Genomic DNA, 13495 nt, shown 5'->3' with positions numbered 1-13495 from the left:
TGAAGACGCTGTGTGCTTCGTTGTGAAAGCGAAACTACTTTGTTTGGTCTTCCAAAAGAGTATGATATCTGCTTCGTCATGCCTAGAGCTGATCTGTGCTGGTCGCTGAGGAAATACATCAACTTCGCGCTGTCGATCGCAGGATCGGCTTTCACCGTGGACAAAGTGGAGTCCAGCCCGGGGTCGTCACATGTGGTCACAGTATGGTAAGGGACGTAACATTTTCCGTCACACGCTTGAGGTATTCGGCCAAACACAACATACTGGAGAGCTGGCCAATCAGAGCACACCTCGCCTTTCAGACCGATGAGCTTTGTAAAAATCAACACGTTTCAGAAAGGCGGGGCATAGAGGAGAAACAATAATGTTCAGTATGTGGAAAATAATGTGTTTTTTGAACCTTAAACCGCAATATGGTAAGGGACGTAACATTTTCCGTCACACGCTTGAGGTATTCGGCCAAACACAACATACTGGAGAGCTGGCCAATCAGAGCACACCTCGCCTTTCAGACCGATGAGCTTTGTAAAAATCAACACGTTTCAGAAAGGCGGGGCATAGAGGAGAAACAATAATGTTCAGTATGTGGAAAATAATGTGTTTTTTGAACCTTAAACCGCATAAACACATTTCATTACACCAAATACATAAAATAATGTTCTTTTTAGCAGCATCATATGACCCCTTTAATAATGTTGTCTTGTTAAAAACCTTAATCATGTCTATCTTCATCTCACCTTATCTATGCTGTTTTTAAAGCATAGACCTGTGTTCGAACAGAAACAATGAAGACTTTAATGACACTCCTATCACAGCTTTTTGTTAATGATGTTTGCTAATAGTTCTGTTTTTCTGCAGAATTTTCTCATTTCTGGATGTAGTCACACTTTGCCGCTGCGCACAAGTCTCACGAGTAAGTGTGATTTCTCGGCGCTTTATAGATTAAACTGGTGCTTTGTGACACGTTAAGTGTCTGTTTTGACATTTGCTCATTTCACCCTTTTAAGAGCCTGTAGAAATGGTCACTGTCAAAACATCTACTATAACATAGTAAAATATTTAGTGGATTAAATGTTGCTTGCAATGATAATTTGTCAGCTACTTTTGAATGGCTGTCTATGGAGAGGAATGAAAGGAGCTATTCTAGAATAATATTTTCAGTGTAAATGTATCTATAGTGGAGTATTGAGTTTCTCATTTTCTCTCTCTTTTTCTCAGTCATGGAACCTGTTAGCCCTGGATGGCAGTAATTGGCAGCGCATCGACCTCTTTGACTTCCAGAGAGACATTGAAGTGAGTAGACAATAAACTGGACAGTTCACATTTCGTTCTAACTACTAAAATACAAGGAATATCGGACATTATTTAATAAAAAAAGTGGCCAAAGGTCGTAAAAATCTCTTAATTTACAGGGCCGTGTGGTGGAGAACATCTCAAAACGGTGTGGAGGCTTCCTAAGGAAGTTAAGTCTTAGAGGATGTCTTGGAGTTGGAGACAGCGCTCTCAGGTGAGATAAAGGGAGCGGATGAATGCTTATATATGCTGAGCATGTTTTCACAGCAAAAAGATGAAACTATTAATTTTTGAAGACCCATTTGCATGTAAAAAATGAATTTTTTACATTTTCATTTATGCGTTTGGCAGAAGGTTTAACCAAAGCAATTTACACTGCTGTAATTTACAATGCAATTTACAATGACCCCAAACTTTTGAACGGTAGCGTACATTTTATCAGTTAAATTTTTGAATTTATAATTTGCATTGAAATTGCTGAATTTGATAAATATCCCTACTACCTGACAGATATCATTGAAATAGAAGTTGTGAGAATCTTTTTTCAACTCTTCAGCAAAAAAAACAGACCATACAAATACTTTCTGCCTGTCAAAAAGTTTGACTTCAGTTTTAGCAAAATAAACAAACCGCTGAAGTTGCTTACAGTACCTTTGTATTTAAGTACACACGATTGGCCGTCTTTCATATATGCAAGCATTTTGTTAATAGTTTTGGAGCGAAAAACACTTCGGTTTATGTTGTCATTTGGCCTTTTATGTGAATAGGCCTGCCAAGAATGTAGATCACAGCCTTAAAGGGATAGTTCACCCAAAAATGAAAATTCAGTCATTAATTACTCATGCTCCCGTCGTTCCAAACCCGTAAGATACATCGTTCATCTTCGAAACACAAATTAAGATATATTTGATGAAATTTGAGAGCTTTCTTACCCTGCATAGACAGCAAGGGAACTGAAACGTTCAAGGCCCAGAAAGGTAGTAAGAACATCGTTAAAATAGGCCATGTGACATCAGTGGTTTAACTGTAATGTTATGAAACTACAAGAATACTTATTGTGCGCAAAAAAACGACTTTATTCAACCGATTGCGCGTTCACGACAGTACCACGATGCATGTGTGTGCATTCCTCTTCTTGTAAACAAGGCTCAGCGCATGAGTGTTCTATGTTAGAACGCCGTGTGAACATGCGGCGAAGAAATTAATATATTTTTATTTAATCAAAAATATCTTAATTTGTGTTCCGAAGATGAACGATGTATCTTACGGGTTTGGAACGAGTAATTAATGACAGAATTTCCGTTTTTTGTTGAACTATCCCTTTAAAGCAGCACTATGTAACTTCTTCTGTGTTCAAAATTTGCAAAATGTATATAATGAGCGAGTACATCATGAATTCATCTTCCAAACCTCGTTTTTGTCTTATTCCGAATCACTACAGTGCACTTATAATAAGTACTAATATTTGGACTATTGTAGCCTGGTCGGGTCGTCACCGCTGCGGAGTAACACATACCTGCGTGAATCGCCATAGACATACACTTAGAGAAGTAGCTCCGGTTGGAATGTTCTTCCGCGGGATGTGTGCAGTTCTGTTTATTAACCGCTAGAGCGCCAAAAGTTACATAGTGCTGCTTTAATATATATTTAATAATTATATTGCACATGAGTTCAGTAATGATATCTGGGCTTTACATTTAGACTAAAGACATTATTGTGACTTGGAGGGAAATTCAAGCATTGTTTAATGTTTAATATAAAATGTGTTTTTGTCTCCCGCAGAACTTTTGCCCAGAACTGCAGAAATATTGAGCTGCTCAGCCTCAATGGCTGCACCAAGATCACTGACAGGTGGGTAAAACATGTGACGATGTGTGTGTGTGTGTGTAAGTGTTTTTTGATCTCTGTTGAACTTCTTTCTTTCTTTTTGCAGTACCTGTAACAGCTTGAGTAAATTTTGTCCCAAACTGAAGCACTTGGATCTTGCCTCCTGCACCTCAATCACAAACCTGTCCCTCAAAGCTCTGAGGTCAGAGATCATAGATACACATACTTGCTGGTTATGCGAAATGCTTCCCTGAAGCTAAATGACTCTGTCTGTGTCATTTTAGCGAGGGCTGTCCGTTGCTAGAGCAGCTGAACATCTCGTGGTGTGATCAGGTGACCAAAGATGGGATACAAGCGCTTGTGAGATGTTGTCCAGGACTCAAAGGCCTGTTCCTCAAGGGCTGCACACAGGTAATTCTGTGCTTTCACAACACGTTTAAGCCCTCTTCACTGTTCTTCCACCTTCTCAATGTTATTTTGACACACTTATAGCTAAAGAATATTTAAATGTGTAGCGCGTGCCCCCCACAGTGCTGATATTGTCATCTAAAACTTATTAAAAATAGTTTTCAGTGATTGAAAGAGAGCTGAATGTTTTTTAAAATATAAATATTAGATTAAAACTTTTATAAATGAAAATTAGCAATGTTGCCTTGGCAACTAACTGAAATAAGTTGAATGACTAAAACTGAAATTAAAATTAAGTATTTAAAAAATGAATTACTAGCACTTCTTCACAATGATATTGTTAACTGTATCTTAAACAGTTAACTCATTTTCTGTAATTGTAATGGTGAAAAAATTAAATGAAAAACTTTTAAAAACAAAAATGAGACTAACTGAAATTAGTACATACAAAATTTAGTAACTGATAAAACTGAATTTTTTTTTAAGTTATATGGAAATATATTTTAAAAACTAATAAAATGACAAAAGCACATAAACTTACTAAAGCATAGACTAAAAATAAAACTGAAACTATAAAAAAAAATAACTAAAAGCTAGGTCAGAATATTTATAAATTCCCAACCCAAAAGTATGGCATTGGTTGAAACACAACTTAAACAAACTGTAAAATAAAGCAGAAATAAATAAATATTTGATGAAAAAACATAAACTTTAAAAAACATTAATAAAAATTATAAAAGTTATTTCATATTACTAAAACTAATATATAGAGAAATATTTCAAATATATTTGAAAGTTATATAGAAATATTTTTTAAAAAGTAACATAAAATGACAAAAGCACATAAATGTACTAAAACTTAAACACAAATATAGAAAATGAAAATATAGAAAATAAAAGCTAATTAAAAAAATTACTCAAATTAAACTAATTGGCCACAGTGATTACAAAGTGTAAAAAATGATTTGTCAGGTAACCTAAAAAATGTGTTCACGTCTTAACATCTAGGTTATCTGTTGTTATCCTCATTATAACTGGGATTTTGCATACCATTTTATGGTAATTGTTTTCATTGATTCTGCAAAACTAATTAAAATAATTTTGTATTCTATCTACATAAAAATAAATGGGCTTAAAACAACATGAGGGTGAGTAAATAATGAAAGAACTTTTATTTTTGGGTGGCCCGTCCCTTTAAATCCAGACATTACCTGTCTCTCTCTTATGTGTACTCTCTTAATAGTTGGAAGATGAAGCACTTCAGCATATTGGAGCACATTGTCCAGAACTGGTCACACTCAATTTGCAGACGTGTTCAGTAAGTCACTCATATTCACTCGTACAAGGGATGTCCAGAGGATGGGTTCCTCATGCAGGTCTGTCTCTGTGTGTGAATCGAGCAGCAGATCACGGATGAAGGTCTTATAACCATCTGTCGCGGGTGCCATCGGCTGCAGTCTTTATGCGTGTCGGGCTGTGCAAACATCACAGACACGATTCTCAATGCCTTGGGCCAAAACTGCCCTCGCCTCAGGTGTGTAACCCACACATCAGCTGATAAATTTGCATTCAGTCCCCCATAACTCAGTTTTTATCCTCTTTTAAACTATGCATCATTGATCTCCTTGTCTGTGTAGAATATTAGAAGTGGCTCGCTGCTCTCAGCTTACAGATGTAGGCTTCACCTCACTAGCACGGGTGAGTAAACAATCCCACAAACACACTGCACTGCTCAGACTGTGCTGATCTGTGCTGATCCTCCAGAGCTTCTAACAACATGAATCAAACCTATCATTTCCCTTCATGTTTTCCAGAATTGTCATGAACTAGAAAAGATGGATTTAGAAGAGTGTGTACAGGTGGGTTGCCATTCAGAGAATTACACATAAAAAAATGTTAAAATGTTGTTACATACAGTATTTAAATGTCATTAATTCTACATTAAGAATATTACATTTGATAAAACCCTATATAATTGTTTTTTTTGTTTGTTTTGTTTTTTGCCCATTGAAGTGACCAGTCACTTTTGCAGATGATAATGCTGAAATAAATCTAGTGAAATTTTGAAAAAGTGTGAAATAGTAATGGGGACTTTTAAAGGGGTCATATGATGCGATTTCAATTTTTCCTTTCTCTTTGGAGTGTTACAAGCTCTTGGTGCATAAAGAAAATCTGTAAAGTTACAAAGACTAAAGTCTCAAATCCAAAAAGATATTCTTTATAAAAGTTAAGAGTCCGCCACGCCTACCTAAAATGGCTCGTTCTAACACGCCCCCACATACCTACGTCACTATGTGGGAAGATTTGCATAACGCCACCTAAATGTTCACGCAAAGAAAGAAGGCGTAACTTTTATTCTCGCTGTACCTTGTTTGGTCTTCCAAAAGAGCACACAACTTGAAATCAGTGGTTAAGTTGTATTTGCAACACTGTTCCAGAACACTTCAACCCAAATACTCAGATGTGTGCAGCACATTTTGTGGAGGATGAGGACTGTTTCCTGTGAGAGTAGCCTACAATGCCGGTGTCTGTTTCTATAAAACAGAAGTCGTGGGGAAGTCGTGGCCTAATGGTTAGAGAGTCAGCCTTGTAACCCAAAGGTTGTGGGTTCGAGTCTCGTACTGTGAATGTACAGCGCTCTCTTTCACCTACAATACCACGACTGAGGTGCCCTTGAGTAAGGCACCGAACCCCCAACTGCTCCCCGGGCGCCGCAGTAAAAATGGCTGACCATACTTGGCCACATGTCACGTCACTTTCACTTTCACTTAAAGTGGGGCAGTTTCAATTTTGCAAGGACAGTCTGGCACTTCTGACTCACAGACTGTAAGTATGTTTTTTTTATATTTAAAGAATTTGCCACTGACGATTCAAACGCATGGATTTATGTTTATGCGGCGCGATACGCAACGCAACACGTAAAAAGACAGTATAAGTCATTATAATCCGTAATTATGTTCCCACTGGATGTAACAAATGCCTCGTTTATAATGGATTTTCATGTTTTTGAATCATCGCTCCAGCCTGACAGTGCACCACAGTATGGTAGGGGCGTAACATTTCTGTCACACGCTTGAGGTATTCAGCCAATCACAACGCACTGGATAGCTGGCCAATCAGAGCACAGCTCGCTTTTCAGACCGATGAGCTTTGTAAAAATCTACACGTTTCAGAAAGGCGGGGCATAGAGGAGAAACAATAATGTACAGTATGTGGAAAATAATGTGTTTTTTGAACCTTAAACCGCATAAACACATTTCATTATACCAAATACACAAAATAATGTTCTTTTTTAGCAACATCATATGACCCCTTTAAGAGAAGCAATGTGAAAAGTACAGATTATTTTTTATAAAAAATAAAGGAATTGGATGTTTTATAATAAATACTTGTTTATTAATTCTGAATAATAATAAAATAAAAAAATCGAATTCATACAAACAGCTATTTCTCTTTGAGAAATATTTTCCTAATCAGAAAAGGTTTTAAATTGTAAGCCTGAATGTGTAATGTATTTATAAATGTTAGTTTTTTTTTTATAAGGATGTTTAGTATCACTAGACTGAGGGAACCTGAGAGAAAAAGTCAGAATTGAGAGACATAACAAAGAAATGCAAGTTCTCTTGCAATTCTGAGAAAAAAGTCTGAAATATAAACTGATTGAATTCTGACTTTTTTTCCTCGCAATTCTGAGTTTACCTCTCACAATGACTGACTTTATTTTTCTCAGAATTGCAAGGAAAAAGTCAGAATTGTGAGATTAAAAAGACACAATTACCATTTTTATTTTTGTTTATTCGAGAAGAGGCTTTCATATGTAGAAGACCCCCTAGATCACAAAATATGTTTTCAATGTAGATATGGACTGTAAGAGAATACATTTCTTAATATTGTTTCCTGTTATATATTGGTTAAAAATTATATATAATTTTTCTTTTAAAGTCAAATAATTCTGTATATGATTTGTTTTGGCCTTTTATTTTGGACAGAAATCAACACAAACATACTACAATGTAATTATCACATTGAAAACTCTACTGCTCTGCTACATGGCTTTATTTTCTCACTCTCATTAATACAATTTTACATCTTTCTGTATAGATTACAGATGGGACGCTCATCCAGCTGTCTATACACTGCCCTCGACTCCAGGTTCTGGTAAGGTTAAAAAAAAAAAACATAAGGGTACAACAAAATGACATTGTATATTTTAAAGTCAGCATGAAATTATTGATCTTATTTTTAACAATTCATTTGTACATATGTTTTTGTGTCATTTTATATGATCACAACACGGAAGAAAAGCTCTGTCACTACTTCTGTTTCATTGAATTTAATGCTTTCATTTAGTGTGATCAATTATTTTTTTTAAATAAAACAATAGACAATTAACACATTATCATCACGATATACTCCTCTGTCTGCAAGTTATCTTTATTTGAGGGCATAAATATTCATATATGTGATTAATTGCAATTCATTTGATTGAATTAATTTGACAGAATTCAATTTAAATTAGTAATCGATTGGCAAGCCTCATTTGAACATTTTCAAGTTGTCAAATGACCAGTGGGAAATGATTGCTAATCATTTATGTGACATTTCTTGAGTGTTATGGACTTGTTTATGTGTTTGGTTCTCTGGCGTGGTTTAGAGTTTGTCTCACTGTGAGCTCATCACTGATGATGGCATCAGGCAGCTGGGCAGCGGACCTTGCGCTCACGACCGTCTGGAGGTGATCGAGCTCGACAACTGCCCGCTCATTACAGACGCGTCATTAGAACATCTGAAAACCTGCCACAGCCTGGACCGCATCGAGCTGTACGACTGTCAACAGATCACCCGCGCCGGCATCAAACGCTTAAGGGTAAGCCCTGTCTCTGCTTATGCACAGAGAGGTAAACCGCAGGGTATAATTGTTTCTAATCTTGTGGATGTTACTGAAAATAACACCTTTTAGGCTACAGATTTAGGACTGATTTGCAGTGCTCAGTATGGTCCCAAGAAATGTGTTTAATTAAATGGGTTAAGTGTAAACATTTCACTAAATTAGGTGATGCATCACACTAATTTGGATCCATTCACTGTGATTTTGGTTCAGTTCATAATTTATTATTTTCAAAATAAAAAAAAAAGTGGTGAAAATTAGTGCTGTCAAACGATTAATCGCATCCAAAATAAAAGTTTTTGTTTACATAATATATGTGTGTGCACTGTGTGTATTTATTATGTATATATAAATACACACACATGCATGTATATATTTAAGAAACATTTTATATTTCTATATTAAATCTATTTCTATATAATATAAATTATACAAATATAAATATATATATATATGTAAATGCATGTAAATATTTTTAAAATATATCCTGAATGTGTGTGCATTTATATATACATAATAAATGTACACAGTACACACACATATACTGTATTACATAAACAAAAACATTTATTTTGGATGCGATTAATCATTTGACAGCACTAGTGAAAATACAAATGAACCTGGAGAGACTAATGGATTTAAAAATGTATCTGAATACTTCAAGTACTTTGTTTAAATAATTTATTAAATATTGAAATCTGAGTCACCCTAGAGTTTTTATGGTAACAAGAAAAATTGTAGAATTATTTAAACTATTGCACGTATTTTTCTAACAAAATGACCATATATTTTTGTACACTTACTTTTGATCATTTTATACAGTATACAGTCCATTTATCCAAAATGTATTTTTTTTTAGAATACATAAATATGATGTTTATTATAATACAGTAATTCTGTTATGTGCTTTTGTCATTTTTATTATTTTCTGAGTTTATAAAAACTTTATTATCTATTTAGCTTTAGTTTTATTTCAGTTTTATTCATTTTAATACTTAAACATATTTTATTCCCATTAGTGACCAAGGCAACCTTTCTAATTTTCATCAATTTAATTTAAGTTTGCTTTTAAATGTTCTTTCTAATTTGAGTTTTTTACGTTTAAGTTTTTCATCTAATATTTATATTTTCATTTATTTCAGCTTTATTTTAATGAATAAACTATTTTTAATAGTTTTCAGTATTGATATCAACACTGATTGTGACACAAGAGGGCGCTAACAGCACAGATAACAAACTCTGTTTATAAACTCAAAACAGATGGATATTATCTAGACTTTTGGCTGTTCACCATGCAGAATTGCTGTATTTTCTGACATATTTACGTTTAACATTTAGTTTGAGCATTTTAGCATTAATTATTTATTTATTGTAGTCAGGCCCGGATTAGGAATTCAGAGGCCCCTGGGCACAATGTCTTGTCGGGGCCCCCCCACATCCACACACGGACTCACACACACACACACACACACACACACACACGTGCACAATCAAGGTTTTAAATTATAGGGTACTATTTGTTGGAAACGCTTCTAGCTTATACATGATTTACACTCACAGGTTACAGCCTATGATCGCATCCTCTATCATACAGGATTTACATCACATGATTGCAACAATGCTTTCCTGGACCAGCAGCAATCTTTGCACCAAGTGTAAATAGTAATTATGCTATCTGTACTTTATATTGGCAGTTACTATTTGCACCTCAGTATTTTTGTATATTAACAGAATAATAACATAGGGGCTCATTCATGAAACTTGCGTAAATATGTGAGTAAATTCAAAGTAATCTTCCCCTTAAAACAGACCTTCCCGAGAACTCTCCTCCAGATTCACAAACGCTTCGTAAACATCAGTTTTGATAGTTAAACATATGTATGTGAATGAATTCCAATCATTGGTAAATAGAGCGCATGTGCACGGCAGTAACGTATTACTAGTATCTCATTTCGAAGAATATAACAATATAAAAATGCAGTAGCCAGTAATATTAACTTCTCCATTGTTGCTCAGTCGTTGTACAAGTAGGATGGTCGTTCGGTGTAGCATTTGTCCCATTGATTGGACGGCTTGTGACAGTGACGAGTGCTGCGTTTTACCCAAAGTTGAACAGTAATCAACCATAGTCTCAGCTCCAAAAGAAAAAAAAAGAAGAAAATTAACTTGTAAAATATTATGATGGCACTGAATCAAAACGCAGTGTCATCAGTTTGCCAAAACGAACACACAACGTTTTACACACCATTAACACATGAGCAGGTGTACATGTCTTTCGTACCAACTAACATTTTGAAAATACGAACATTTTCATGAGTTCGAAAGTTTGTCAGAACAGCTTTATGAACGATTTACACAAAAATTTGTTCTGCTCTTGTTTCATGAATGAGGCCCATAGAGTGGCGGACTCTAACTCGGGTCGATCGCGTCAAAAGGTCATTCTGGGAGTCTGAATCTCTACTGGCTACACCACCGAAGCCATTGAATTCAATGCGTCTTTTTTAATATTGAGTGTCAACCAGACATTGGTGGGTGGAGCTACTGTAAATAGCGTTTGCCAACAAGCGCGCTATTTGCACTTAATGTAAAGACCCTCCGAATTTTTTTTCTTCCCCTCGCTTGGGCCCCAAGTGCACATGGGCCCCTGGGCCTGTGCCCATAATGCCCATTGGATAATCCGGCCCTGCTTGTAGTGTGGGAAGGTTATCATATGCTAATGTATTTCCTGTCATGTGCATCTCCACAATTTTTTATAATTTTCCTTTTTTCTTCCATCCTCTGTAGACTCACTTGCCCAACATTAAAGTTCATGCCTACTTTGCACCCGTGACTCCGCCTCCATCGGTGGGCGGAAGCCGCCAGAGATTCTGTCGCTGCTGTATCCTTCTATGATGTAAAATGGACAGTGCATCTTGACCTCTCACCCCCTGATCTACCTAGAGCACATGCTGGTGGGTCCCCAGTCAGATCGGATGGGAGTGACAAACCCGACACCCAGTCATGAGCTTTAATCAACACTACAGTCCATTCAATGGCTTTATACAAGACTTGTATGGTAATTAAAGTGGACGAATTGGGGAATGTGCTACTTTGTTCATCAAAAACTATTTGGAGAAGAGAACAGTGGGGCCTTTATGAAAAATATAAGGCCATTACTCAAAACGTCACTGATGTTCTTTGTTTTTGGATGGACCACCTCAATTTGATTCGAGATCATGGTAAATAGGAGACGTTCATACGGTAACCAGCTCATGGATTCATGCCTCATCTATAACACACGGTAACGGTGGTCTTTATCCTGTGAGCCCCTGAGGAACCCAGCTTTGAACACATTCAAACACATCTCTCACGATACACACACATTCTGTCTTTCTTTCTGTCTGTGTTGCTCTCAGTGGCTTTGTGAAACTTAGAGCAGAGACTGAATATTTTTGAAGCATGGTTGTCTTCCAAGTCTTGCTTTTTTTTTATCAGTCTTTACCTGAAAATCTGTTCAGAAAGGGTCAGAGTTTCAGCTGGCGGGTGGAGATGCAGGGGCAGATGTGAGGTCAAAGATTAAGGCTGTAAGTAAATAAGGTGAGAGGGAAAATGAGAATAGTATTGAGCTGATGAGCGAGTGTCATGCATGAGATTACAGCATCACCACACGGAGTATTTGAAGTATGTGTGTGTGTTTGAAAATCTCATTCGTGATGATGGAGAGAACAGCAGTGGGCTTCATTCATGAAACGAGTAGAATTAATTTCTCTCTTAAATCCATTAGTACACCTATGGGCACTTTTGACCTGTGGTCTTTAAGAAAATAAACACACTTTAATTTAAATAAAATTAGATTAAATTTAATACAAAATGTAATTTTTAAATAATAAATAACAATTTGAAATGTAGTGAAAATGATGTGATTCAGAAAAATTACAATTTGACAAATGCCACACAATAATAATAATAAAATAAAAACTGTTCAGATGAAATTTAACTACCATTTTTGTTTATATATATATATATATATACATATATATAATCACACATTTTCCTGTAATTAATAACACTTAATCACACATTTTAATAAAATAACATAACATTTTTTAGATATTTTTATATTGTAATGCATATTTTCACACTCCAAATTAATGCAACATAAAGATGGTATACTTCATTTGTTTAATGGCATCTTTTTACTATAAAAAGACCTTATCAGCAATACCAATACCTATTATTATTATTATTTTTTTTTTTAGCCATTCAACATTATAGTATAAATGAAAGCCATAATTTTTAAAGGTGACATATCATGAAAATCTGACTTTTCCAGGTTGTAAGTGCTATAATCAGGTCCCCGGTGCATCTACCAACCAAGGAAACGTGAAAAAGATTAACCCAGTATTCTGGAAAAGGGGGCGGGGAGCAGCAGCTCATTTGCATTTAAAGACACAGGCACGGAAAACAGCGTGTTTCTGCTTCCACTCAAAATAGGCATTTTCAAAATGATATAATAAATGGTCTGTGGAGTATTTTGAGCTGAAACTTCACAGACACATTCTGGGGACACCAGAGACTTATATTACAGATTGTAAAAAGGGGCATAATATGTCTCCTTTAACATTTCATAGGCCTTAAAAACATTATTGCAACCTTTAATTTAAATGAACTTAAACAAGTTTCACATAACTCGTTATAATAAATGTCACATTTAGCTTTAGTAATATTTAACTGCCTTTTTATTTGTTCTTGTCTCAGGCAATCAATGGACAACTCGATGAATGACAAATATTGAAGTGGTTTATGTTTATTATGATATAAATGATGATATATGTTTATATCATAGTTTATATCATAATTAGTTTTAGCTACATTGTTAAAACTAATTAACAATGTAGTCAAAACTAAAAATATTATTTCTATGATGGATTTTCATAATTTTATATTGAAAGTCTGGGTCTAGGACAAAGGTAAAATGGCTATTTATATATGAAATATTTGGTAACACTTTATTTTAAGGTGTCCTTGTTACACGTTACATGTACTTGCTATTATAATAACAATTAATAATACATAATTACATGCAAGTAAACCTAAGCC

The 13495-nt window shown here is 35.3% G+C and overlaps 1 protein-coding gene across 2 annotated transcripts in view; it reads left to right on the top strand.

Moving 5' to 3' along the window:
- Nucleotides 1-12222, top strand: part of LOC107563017 (F-box/LRR-repeat protein 20) — a 20515-nt gene extending 8293 nt beyond the window's left edge. For both annotated transcript variants that reach the window (XM_016247786.1, XM_016247787.1), the window contains exons 3-15: nt 859-913; nt 1219-1293; nt 1413-1507; nt 3076-3144; nt 3227-3322; nt 3405-3531; nt 4772-4846; nt 4932-5062; nt 5166-5226; nt 5343-5387; nt 7630-7686; nt 8183-8395; nt 11201-12222. In XM_016247786.1, the coding sequence (XP_016103272.1) occupies nt 859-913; nt 1219-1293; nt 1413-1507; nt 3076-3144; nt 3227-3322; nt 3405-3531; nt 4772-4846; nt 4932-5062; nt 5166-5226; nt 5343-5387; nt 7630-7686; nt 8183-8395; nt 11201-11308 (1207 nt within the window). In that variant the 3' untranslated portion in view covers nt 11309-12222. The remainder of the gene's footprint in view (nt 1-858; nt 914-1218; nt 1294-1412; nt 1508-3075; nt 3145-3226; nt 3323-3404; nt 3532-4771; nt 4847-4931; nt 5063-5165; nt 5227-5342; nt 5388-7629; nt 7687-8182; nt 8396-11200) is intronic.
- The last annotated feature ends 1273 nt before the right edge of the window (nt 12223-13495 follow it).

Source organism: Sinocyclocheilus grahami, unplaced genomic scaffold (genome assembly GCF_001515645.1).
Source record: "Sinocyclocheilus grahami isolate Dianchi unplaced genomic scaffold, SAMN03320097.WGS_v1.1 scaffold854.1, whole genome shotgun sequence".
NCBI classification, from domain to species: Eukaryota; Metazoa; Chordata; class Actinopteri; order Cypriniformes; family Cyprinidae; genus Sinocyclocheilus; species Sinocyclocheilus grahami.
This window is presented reverse-complemented; position numbering and strand designations above follow the sequence as displayed.